This window comes from Lontra canadensis, unplaced genomic scaffold, assembly GCF_010015895.1.
Source record: "Lontra canadensis isolate GAN:19392208 unplaced genomic scaffold, GSC_riverotter_1.0 scaffold17, whole genome shotgun sequence".
NCBI lineage: Eukaryota > Metazoa > Chordata > Mammalia > Carnivora > Mustelidae > Lontra > Lontra canadensis.
Window position 1 is genome coordinate 1,804,618 of NW_022631011.1, and position 11,899 is coordinate 1,816,516.

General features: G+C 41.7%; 1 protein-coding gene across 1 annotated transcript; it reads left to right on the forward strand.

The window, feature by feature from the left end:
- Positions 1-1,110: 1,110 nt before the first annotated feature.
- On the forward strand, positions 1,111-11,149 carry ATP5F1A (ATP synthase F1 subunit alpha). Its single transcript, XM_032859489.1, has 12 exons — positions 1,111-1,291; positions 2,973-3,051; positions 5,190-5,359; positions 7,055-7,228; positions 7,316-7,482; positions 7,668-7,816; positions 8,243-8,394; positions 8,505-8,729; positions 9,467-9,574; positions 9,708-9,852; positions 10,638-10,788; positions 10,922-11,149. Exons 1-12 carry the CDS (start codon positions 1,232-1,234, stop codon positions 11,001-11,003), a joined length of 1,662 nt encoding a protein of 553 aa, XP_032715380.1. The 5' UTR covers positions 1,111-1,231; the 3' UTR covers positions 11,004-11,149.
- The last annotated feature ends 750 nt before the right edge of the window (positions 11,150-11,899 follow it).

Sequence of the window (11,899 nt, forward strand, 5' to 3'; positions counted from 1 at the left end):
AGAAAGAACATAAGCAGGAGGAGCAGCAGAGGGAGAGGGAGAGCAGGCTCCCCGCTGAACAAGGAGCGGGACACAGGGCTAGATTCTAGTAATCTGGGATCATGACCTCAGCAGAAGGCAAATGCTTAACCGACTAAGCCACCGAGGCATCCCTATCGTTTCCATCTTATTCCAAATTTATTTTTTTAAAGGTCTCATTTATTTATTTGAGAGAGAGTGAGAGAGAGAAAAATCAAGAGCAGGCCAGCAGGGGCATAGGATAGAGGGAGAAGCAGACTCCCCACTGATCAGGGAGCCCAATCCGGGACTCTACCCCAGGACCCCCGGACTATGACCTGAGCCCAAGGCGGAGGCTTGTCTCTGACTGAGACACTCAGACGCCCTAATTTTATTCCAGATGTAAAAGTATAGTCCCTGTTGTCCTGAAACTAGTTGTTGGTCGAGAAAACCTTGAATCCTAGTCCAGTCTGGGATGAGACTTCTGATTCCGCACCACCCTCAGTGAATTGGCAACCACTCATTTTGAACTTGCGCTTGTTACCATTTTTAAACAATTTGTTCTAATATACAGATTTCATATAGATAGAATATAAAAGAACTGCGATTTTCGAACTTGAGTGCGTAACGGATCACCTAGAATGGTGTGGGCTCCTCTCAAAAATTCAGATTACTCCAAATTTTCAACTTTAAGAAGGTCTGAGGGGTGGGGCCAGCGATCTACAGTTTAACCAGTTCCGCATGCCCCTGGTGATAACTGTTTATTTTGCTACTACGCTTTAAAAAAGCTGTAGTCTCAGACCCCACAACATCAACCTCCCGACACCTTCAAAGCAGCTGCGTCCCAGCGCCGGGTGACGCCTACACGGTCCCCAGCCGGGACTGGGACTGAAAGCCGCAACGTAAGGGGTTCCGCTACCCACATGGTCGCCAGGGGCAACCACAAGGTCAACCCAATAGGTCAAAACAAATGTGTAACGAAAGCCTGGGCCGAAGTTAACAAAGATCTAATCGCTAATTTCTATGTTTAATTCTAAAAACAATACTTTAAAAAGTAATTCCACCCCCACCCCTCCCGCAAAAGGCAGATTCGCGTCCGGGGGTGAGCGCGAGGGGCGGTACTTCCGGGTCAGGTGGGCCGGCTGCCTTGACCTTCCTCGTCGATCAGCCATTTTGTCCCAGTCAGTCCGGAGGCTGCGGCTGCGGAGGAGCCACCCAAGGAGAACCTGCAAAGATGCTGTCCGTGCGCGTCGCCGCGGCCGTGGCCCGCGCCCTTCCTCGACGGGCCGGGCTGGTGAGTGCGGGGTACTGGCGGGAGGGGGGTGGCCCAGCGGGTGGCTGGTGCTGTGCTGATTCGCGAGCTCTTGCTGCATGGAGGGCGAGGGGCTGGCGGGTGCCGCCATCTTGCACCGCTGGCTGCTCGGCCTTGGGCTGGGCGACGGCGCAAGGGCCCAGATGCTCGCCATCCGTGCGGGACGGTGTTAGGCGCTGCAGGGGAGGTGGCGACTTCGATGTTGTCTAGAGAGGGACCTCAGGGGGTGTCCAGGACTTCAATTGAGAGCTGTCCGAGAGGGGGCTTTGAGTGAAGGTCAGGGCTGGGTCGCTAGCTCTTCCGACACCTGCTTTGAAACGGCGAGGCTTGTCGCCCGCCGGTTCTCCGGGATTGCCCCGCTGAAGGTCAGAGGACTATTGGTAGCTCTAGTTGAAGCGACCTAGGAAAGCCTGACATTGTATGAAGGTCAGTACGCCCCGGCATTTCACCTCTGCTCGGAGGTCGGTTCGGGGGAAAGCAATAAATGAAGGTGCTTTTCTGAATACTTAAGTAGACGATCTCAGCGCTGAATACTGAGGTGACTGTGAAACGCCATACAGTGTAAATGTGCATTTCCTGCGGCCGATACCGTGACAGCAGTGAAACCTAAATTGTCTCAGGCAGAAAGAAGGCTTTGCTTTGTGTCGTGGTACTTTGACGTGTTTTAAGATTTCGTCCTTGAGGAATCGTTCGTTAGACAGTGATTGAGATCTCAAGATAGAGCATAGGTTGGAAAATGCCTGTGAAGGTCAATGCCCTTCGTTACTTATCGCCCTTGAAGGCTTACATTTACTTACTCTTGTTAAACGTAGTATCAGTTTCAGAGGTAAAATAAACACTGGCTATTTTACTGTTCTAATACAACTAAGTTGCAAGAAAAACATTTTTAATGGTTTTCATCCGGTTCTGTAGGAGATAGTAGGTTCAGAATTGACAGTGACCGATAGCATCGTTACAACTTGAAGAAGGAGGTGGTCCAGATTGTGGCTTTGTCTGTGGCAGGGGGAGAAAAAGAATCCACAGCCATTCTTAATTTCTAATCAAACTCTCTTTAACATTTAGGAATTTAATTTTTTAAAAAAGACTTTATTTATTTATTTGACAGATCACAAGTAGGCAGAGAAAAGGGAGAGGGGGGAGCAGGCTCCCCGCTGAGCAGAGATTTCCAGGACCCTGAGACCATGACTTGAGCCCCCAACCCACTGAACCACCCAGGCGCCGAGGAATTTTTTATGTGTTTTTTTTTTTTTTTAAGTAAAATAGGATATATATGGATATTTCCCCTTCTTAGGAAGTTTATCTTACTGAGAATTTCCACAGTTCAACTCAAATGTATCTGAAGATGAAATAATAGTACCTGATCCCCTTAAAGGAAAGGATAATTTGGTAACTCTTGGTTTTTAAAAAACACTTTAAAAATTATTTATTTTTTTTTAAGATTTTATTTATTTATTTGACAGGTCACAAGTAAGCAGAGCAGCAGGCAGAGAGAGAAAGGGGGAAGCGGGCTCCCTGCTGGGGAGACAGTCCAATGCGGGGCTTGATCCCAGGACCCTGAGATCATGACCCGAGCTGAAGGCGGAGGCTTAACCCACTGAGCCACCCAGGCGCCCTATAAGGTCTTTAATTTTAAACAAACTTTTTAAAAATGTTTATGCACTAGGTCTCCAAAAATGCTTTGGGATCCTCCTTCATTGCTGCAAGGAACCTCCATACCTCTAACACTCGTCTTCAGAAGACTGGTAAGTCATTATTTCTAAGTCTGTATACACCACACTTACTACCTTGTCAATAAGGGAAAAAATAAGTTACATTGGTTGCATAACTTTTTAATTTTCATTTGTTAATTGTTTTTCCCTCTTAATTTTAGTTACTACAAATCTCAGATTCTTTGCCTGTAATGTGCCATTTAGCCCTGTCGTGGTAGGTTCTCTTGTTCTAGTGAAATATATATTTTTTCATGATATTGCAGCTTTTTTTTCTTTTTCCTTTTTTTTTTTAAGATTTTATTTATTTATTTGACAGACAGATCACAAGTAGGCAGAGAGTCAGAGAGAGAAGGGGAAGCAGGCTCCCTGCTGAGCAGAGCCCGATGGGGGGCTCCATCCTAGGACACTGAGATCATGACCGGAGTCGAAGGCAGCAGCTTAATCCACTGAGCCACGCAGGCGCCCCCTGATACAGTATCTTTGGGTGGAAATAGGAAGTACACATATCAGGTGGTGGGTATCCTTTCTGAACTGTAAAAGATTTCATTTAATTAGAGGGGCACCTGGGTGGCTCAGTTGTAAGTGTTTACCTTGTGGTCTGGTCATGATCCCAGGGTCCTGGGATGGATCCCAATCCCTGCATCGGGCTCCCTGCCCTACGGGAAGCCTGTTCTCCATCTCCCATTCCTCTTGCTTGTGTTCCTTCTCTCGCTGTGTGTCTCTGTCAAAATAAGTAAAAAATCTTCAAAACAAATTAGAAAAAAGTAAACAACTTTTACCTTTATGATTTTAGATGGTAATAGCTGCTAATCTGTACTTGGCAACCTACAGATTTGCACATTGCAAATAGAGAATGGTGGAGGTGAGCAGGGAAGATGCGTAGGTTAGGGAATTCTTTTGGGGATATGTGAGTGGGGCTTTTGAACTAAAGATTAAACAAGTGAATACAGAAGTCTCCCACATGCTCAGATGAAGAATATTAAGTATTTGCATGTCTTTAAGGGGAAAGATATTTATACTTTGTTAACAGTTGCTTTTAAAAATGGATTGCATTTTTGGGGTGCCTGGATGGCTAAGTTGGTTAAGTGTCCCACTCTTTTTTGTTTGTTTGTTTTTTTAATATTTGATTTATTTCTTTGAGAGAGAGAGGGAACACAAGCAGAGGGAGAAGCAGGCTTTCCACCAAGCAGGGAGTCTGATGTGGTGCTCCATCAAAGGACCCTGAGACCATGACCTGAACCGAAGGCAGACACTTAACGACTGAGTCACCCATTCGCCCAAGTGTCCCACTCTTGATTTCAGCTCGGTCTCCATGTCAGAGTCATGAGTTTAAGCCCTGCATTGGGCTCCATGCTGGGCATAAAGCCTACTTAAAAAAAAAAAAAAAAATTAGATTACATTTTTAAGCATCCTGCGAAGTTTAGCAAAAAAGTCAGGTTTCAACATAGATAGAAATTCCTGAGAAATTAAATAAAAGGAGTAAAAGATGAAAATTCTTATTATAATGATGTTGCTTAATTTTATTAGCTGCTTATCTGGTTTACATTTGTCGTGTGAAATTTTCTCTCCATCACTTGGATTTGTGTGTTTTTTGTTTTTTTTAAGATTTTATTTTATTGACAGAGAGAGACACAGCTAGATAGGGAAACAAACAGGGGGAGTAGGGGAGGGAGAAGCAGGCTACCCACTGAGCAGGGAGCCCAGTGTAGGGCTCAATCCAAGGACCCTGGAAGCATGACCTGAGCCGAAGGCAGATGCCTAACAACTGAGCCACCCAGGAGCCCCTTGGATTTGTTTTTTTATAGCAGTGGTGGATATCAAGCTTTTTTGAATAGAACCATGCATATTACATTTTAGAATAATTTGGTTAGGGGCAACTGGGTGGCTTAGTGGGTTAAAGCCTCTGCCTTTGGCTTAGGTCATGATCCCAGGGTCCTGGGATCGAGCTCCGCATTGGGCTCTGCTCAGCAGGGAGCCTGCTTCCTCCTCTGTCTCTGCTCTGCCTGCCTCTCTGCCTTCTTGTGATCTCTGTCAAGCAAATAAATAAAATGTTAAAAAAATAATTTGGTTATTGTGATTACAAAACTATAGTTTTTATGTTGTTAGGGAAGTGGGTTTTAAAAAGATCTTGAGACTAGGCTATTTTTGCAATGGATTTTTTCTCTGAATAGGCACCGCTGAAGTGTCCTCTATCCTTGAAGAACGTATTCTTGGAGCCGATACCTCTGTTGACCTTGAAGAGACTGGACGTGTCCTGAGCATTGGTGATGGTATTGCCCGTGTACATGGGCTAAGAAATGTTCAGGCAGAAGAAATGGTAGAGTTTTCTTCCGGTTTAAAGGTAAATTACAAAAAATGAGATTTTGGTGTTTTAGGATTGGTCTCTGAATTACTCACTTAATAGTTGAGAGATTGTGCTAGTGTTTTTTTTTATTTTAACTTTCAATCTCAACTTCTTCAGTATTTAATCATTATCATTGATTGTGAAAAAAAATAAACTTTAGGGTTTTGGTTACCAAAGTTTTTATTCTAGGGACTGATAATATATAAATTGTGGGCACTAGTGCTGAAATAAAAAATTGACTAAACCTTCAGCCAAATTCTAAGAAGTCTGCTTTATACCTATTAAGATTGTCTTATATAAGAGCCTTAGATAACTTCCAACTAAATTCATTTCTGGTGGAAAGTTGGAAGTCATTGACTTGGTATATCTTCTAAGAGTAGACCTATTATTGTTAAGATAGCGGTATAGTTATCAGAAGCTCTCTGATGATAGAAGTCTACTTTCTATTAGGTTGAGCCTAGTTGGCCAGTGGGATGAAAACAAATGGTAGCAGTTATGGGTTTTCTGAGGAAAGCAGAGCATGATACCTGGGTAGACCAGGGGGAGTAGGATTACCCACTCAGCGTGGGTAAAGACAGACTTGGTCCTCTGGCTACTGACCAGTATGGTAAAAAACCTTGATATGGAAGAATAATTACACAGCCAAAAGTTTTCTTCATAGCTGTTAGACCTTGGCTAAAAATTTAGCCTCTCATATCTTCAGCGTATACGTTACGTAACTTTGAAAGGTGAGGCTGATATAAATAAATTCTGAGTTTCTTTTTTAGCTTTTAAGATGTAAAAGTCTAGTATAGTCTAATAGATCTTCCTGCAATGATGGAAATACTTAATGTCTGTGCTGTTTAAGTATAGTAACTATTTTACATGTGAGGCTATTGAGAATGTACAGTGTGGAGTTTCTCACAGAGAGAGTGGGTGATGTGTAGAGATTTGTTAATTGGAGAGAAAATTGAGTTTCTCTGACTTCGGTAAGATGGTGTTAATTCAAATTTTAAATAGCCACTTGTGGTTAGTGACAACTGTATTGAACATTAACTGCAGTGATACTTTCTATTTGTTCTGAGTATTTCTGTAGAGCTTCAATAACTGACCAGACTCAGTTCATGAATAGCCTTTATCCTTAGTAATGAATAGGGACCTAAAAATCTTATATTTTGAATTAAAGTTGTAATGATGAGAGATGACCCAGCACTGTTACATTATAGCATTTTGTCCTTGTTTGGGTAGGTTTTAATTTGCTTTTCTACTAACCTGATGAGTTCTCACTGTAATTTTTTTAGCTGTTTATGACACTACTCACAGATAAAAAGATGTAAATCAACTGTGTCTTAAAATTTCCAGTTGATCACTTTATTTCATACTGATCACCTGGTTCAAAATCCATAGACAAGAGAAGTACAGTGAAAAAAGCTTGACCTAGTTTCTTTGTTTCTTCTAGTTCTTTGACGATGTAGTAAATAAATGAACATGTTAGGCTTATAATGCTATCCTAAGAGGATTCAAGGGAACGTGTTGCTGTTTTAAGTCTTGATAAAAGAAGGTTTTTTGTCATAAAAATACTTGAGTAAATCAGATCAAAAGTCCAATACTGCCTTTTTTTTTTTTAACTAGCTATTTTCATTTCATGTAGTGTTGACATTTGGGAAGAAGTACTACTCAGGCTTCATGGGGGTTCAATTGTGTGTTTTGTAGGGTATGTCTCTGAACTTGGAACCCGACAACGTTGGTGTTGTCGTGTTTGGAAATGATAAACTAATTAAGGAAGGAGATATTGTGAAGAGAACAGGAGCCATCGTGGACGTTCCAGTTGGCGAGGAGCTATTGGGCCGTGTTGTGGATGCCCTTGGTAATGCCATTGATGGAAAGGTACGTTTAACGGTTATTAGATGTGTTTGTAGCTTCTAATAGACATCAAAACTGATTGTTCTGGGGCTCCTTTTTATTGTTTAACAGGGTCCAATTGGTTCCAAGACCCGTAGGCGAGTTGGCCTGAAAGCCCCTGGGATCATTCCTCGAATCTCTGTGCGTGAACCCATGCAGACTGGCATTAAGGCTGTGGATAGCTTGGTGCCAATTGGTCGTGGTCAGCGTGAGCTGATTATTGGTGACCGACAGACTGGGTAAAGCTTGTTAAACATTTTAACTAAAATTTAACTGTGGAAAGATTACTTATTAGGGTTGGAATGGTAAATGTTTTGGATATCATGGGGAGAGTGGAATCTGATGAGGATTAGAAGTAAGACTGAAATTTGAGAAATCCTTTGAAGTATTTACTAAAATTTAAGTTTACATTCTCTTTTTAAAGTAAAACATCAATTGCTATTGACACCATCATTAACCAGAAACGTTTCAATGATGGAACTGATGAAAAGAAGAAGCTATACTGTATCTACGTTGCTATTGGTCAGAAGAGATCCACTGTTGCCCAGTTGGTGAAGAGACTCACAGATGCAGGTATTAAAGAGCTTCAGTCCAGGGATGCCTAGCTGGCTCAGTTGATAGAGCATGCAGCTCTTGGTGTTGCGAGTCACGAGTTCAAGCCCCACCTTGAGGGTAGGGTTTACGTGAAAGGAAAGAGCTTTACTATCACTGTGCTCTGGGAGTCCTAATATTGCTAATCTTAGGATAGCTTCTACTTAATGAAGGCTGGTTTTAATTATTCCCTAATGAACTGAAATTTCTTCTAATATAATTGAATAAAAGTAGTATAAAACAATGTTAAGGTTTTTGTCAGTTTCTTTAAAATCTGTGCTGTTTGACTCTGGTTAATCTGACTTTGGTAAATTATGTAGTAAAGCACTTAGTTTTTAAATTACGGTAGTCTTTAAAACCAAAATGTTGATAACCTTGTGAAACTTAAAAAACTTATTTTCTTCCCAGATGCCATGAAGTACACCATTGTGGTTTCGGCTACTGCTTCTGATGCTGCTCCACTTCAGTACCTGGCTCCTTATTCTGGCTGTTCTATGGGAGAATATTTTCGAGATAACGGCAAACATGCTTTGATCATCTACGATGACTTATCCAAACAGGTCAAAGGATAATATATTTTTAGAATCTGTTTCTATGTTTGCACCACAATTGAAGGTGACAAATTTAGCTTGTAGTAACTGAACTTTATAACCCTCTCTCTGTACTGTAGGCTGTTGCCTATCGTCAGATGTCTCTGCTGCTTCGCCGGCCTCCTGGTCGTGAGGCCTATCCTGGTGATGTGTTCTACCTACACTCCCGTCTCCTAGAGAGAGCAGCCAAAATGAATGATTCTTTTGGTGGTGGCTCCTTGACTGCTTTACCAGTCATAGAAACACAAGCTGGTGATGTGTCTGCTTACATTCCAACAAATGTCATTTCCATCACTGACGGACAGGTATTATTTTATGATTAAAATAAATATAAAAGCTTTGGATGATTCCAAGGCATTGGTTGAAACTAGTGTTGATGAACTGATTCATTAAATCTCTTTCACTCTTTATTGCGGTGAATTTAAAATGTTTAGAAAAGGAGAGCAGTGTAACGAACCCCACATGTCTCTCACCCATTTCAGTTCGTGGTATAGTGAACTTCATTTTTGCTTCATTTATAGCTATTGCTGTTCTCTACCCCTGATTATTTTGAAGCAAATCTCAGAGGTCAGATCACTTCCTCTGCATTTAAAAAAAAAAAAAAAAAGATTGATTGATTGATTTATTTATTTATTTATTTTATTTGACAGAGATCACAAGTAGGTAGAGAGGCAGGCAGAGAGAGGAAGGGAAGCAGCAGGCAGAGAGAGAGGGGGAAGCAGGCTCCCCCGCTGAGCGGAGAGCCTGATGCAGGGCTTGATCCCAGGACCCTGGGATCATGACCTGAGCCAAAGACAGGCTTTAACCCACTGAGCTACCCAGGCGCCTCTCATCACCTGTTTTTTCTCTTCTCCTCTCTTAATCTTAGCAATAGAGTATGTAAGTTGATAGGTGCTGGGGAAGATTGGAGGGGCTCTTTATGATGAGAAGACACTCAACATTTTTCCTTGGAGATGTTGGGCTTCAGGTTTTTTACTTAATTTTGAAAATAGTTTTTTTTTTTTTAAAGCTTGTTAACATGTGTGTTCTCTGTATGTTGTAGATCTTCTTGGAAACAGAATTGTTCTACAAAGGTATCCGCCCTGCCATTAACGTTGGTTTGTCTGTGTCCCGTGTTGGATCTGCTGCCCAAACCAGGGCCATGAAGCAGGTAATTTGCATCACTTTGTCAAGGAGAAGGGGTATCATTAGGTTAAAATCCTAGTGTACTTGGATAGTGCTCTTTGTCAGTGAGTGGGTTAAGTATTTCTGTGTTTCATGAGCGGACCGTTTCTGTATTTCAGGTGGCAGGTACCATGAAGCTGGAATTGGCTCAGTATCGAGAGGTCGCTGCTTTTGCCCAGTTCGGTTCTGACCTTGATGCTGCCACTCAGCAGCTCTTGAGTCGCGGTGTGCGATTGACTGAGTTGCTGAAGCAAGGACAGTATTGTGAGTTCTCTCACTTCATCAGCGTGTGTACTGTGTGTAAGGGCCTGGGAACCCCGTAGCTCCTTAAAGCTAGAATACCTGGTGTTCTTTCATTAAAGGTAGTGTTTTGAATGTGATTAATGCCTGTTGTACTTCCAGTGCAGTCTGCCATTTGAATAACCAGGAAAACTTACTATATTCTTTACTTTTCTTTTGAGATTTAAAACCTGTTAGATCTCTTCCTACTACCCTTTCCACCTTGGCCTTGAGAGAATGGCATTGGGCAGATTTAAAAAGCATGTTAGTATACATTTATTCTTGCTGTAGTTTCAGCAGTTTATTTATTTATTTTAAAGATTTATTTGACAGAGCAAGAGAGGGAACACAAGCAGGGGGAGTGGGAGTAGGAGAGGGAGAAGCAGGCTTCCTGCTGAGCAGGGAGACAGATGCAGGGCTTGATCCCAGGACCCTGGAATCGTGATCTGAGCCGAAGGCAGATGCTTAACGACTGAGCCACCCAGGTGCCCCTCAGCAAATTATTTATATCTTAAACAGTTTAAATGCTGCCAGATGATAAATAGTGGTTATGGAATATCCCCGAAGATTACACTTTCAGGCTTGCAATTAACAAGGAAAAAACACTTTCCTGGGGAGAGAAGTGGGAAAGATCGTAATGTGGAGTTGTCACAGAGAAAGTGAGAGTAGGTAATATGTAGAGACATGATATAATTAGAAGAAAAGGTAAGTTTTTCTGACTTTGTTAACGTGGCGTTTATTTGAGCAACTTGGCGTTCTTTTGTTTTCAGCTCCCATGGCAATTGAAGAACAAGTGGCTGTTATTTATGCTGGTGTAAGAGGGTATCTTGATAAATTGGAGCCCAGCAAGATCACAAAGTTTGAGCACGCTTTCCTGGCTCATGTTATCAGCCAGCACCAGGCCCTGTTGGGCAATATTAGGTATGAACACAATTCATGGCCTCTTTTCTGTAAATTTTAAGATACAAAGTCTTGTTAGTTCTTTTGAATTTTGTAGCTATTCATTGAATTTTGATTAGGTCAGTACTGATGAACTGCTTTTTACTTCAAATAGGACTGATGGAAAGATCTCAGAGCAGTCAGATGCTAAGCTGAAAGAAATCGTAACAAACTTCTTGGCTGGATTTGAAGCTTAAACTCCTGTGGATTCACATGAAATACCAGTTCGGCTTTGTTGTTGTTTATTCTGGTAATCAGTTCCATTTGTAAAGGATTACTCCCATACTTCACGTGTACAGAAATTACCTTAAAAAAAATAAAGGTTCCATATCAGTTGGTGGTTTTCTGTAGTCTGAGTAATTCTTTTAAAAGAGCTAAAATTAATTTGAGGACTTAACAAGCATGCTTTTTAGATGATTCAAGGCTGAGCTCTTTGTAAGATTCTAGAATGCTTTGTGATTGACTAAAGAAGAATTCATGAACTAGGTAACTGGATATGTAGCAGAGTTTACACCTGGTAATGTTGAAGAGACCCACTGGCTTCTCTGCCAAGAAGGCTGATCTATATAAAGAAGTACTGCAGGCAAGAAAAGGATAAGACAACTAAAATTATCAAGGAAATGAAAAAAAAAATGCTAAGTGAAGTCTGAAAGGTACAGATTGAGAAAGGACAGTAGAAATATGAACATTTATCAGTATCTTCTCTTGTTCAGTATTTTTTTTTTAAGATTTTATTTATTTATTTGTTAGAGCGCGAGCACAGGAAGACAGAGTGGTAGGCAGAGGCAGAGGAAGAAGCACGCTCCCCGCCGAGCAAGGAGCCTGATGTGTGGGACTCGATCCTAGGATGCTGGGATCATGACCTGAGCCAAAGGCAGCCGCTTAACCGACTGAGCCACCCACCGTCCCTGTGCAGTAGTCTTTAACATATCTTTTATAAGCAGCAGTTTATAATCAAACTGGTCAGTTTTTATGATTAGTATTTTTGGTCTTATTTGGGAAACCTTCACCTTACAATATACAAAGATAACTCTATTTTCTACTAAGAGTTTTAAAGGTTTGCTCTTGTTACCTAAGAGCTTAATCCAGGTAT

Excerpts from the sequence above, each read along its gene's own strand:
- ATP5F1A (XM_032859489.1), top strand. The coding sequence starts at position 1,232 with ATGCTGTCCGTGCGCGTCGCCGCGGCCGTGGCCCGCGCCCTTCCTCGA. Across the intron at positions 8,395-8,504 it reads ACGATGACTTATCCAAACAG|GCTGTTGCCTATCGTCAGAT; the intron begins GTCAAAGGATAA and ends TCTGTACTGTAG. Across the intron at positions 9,853-10,637 it reads GCTGAAGCAAGGACAGTATT|CTCCCATGGCAATTGAAGAA; the intron begins GTGAGTTCTCTC and ends TTTTGTTTTCAG.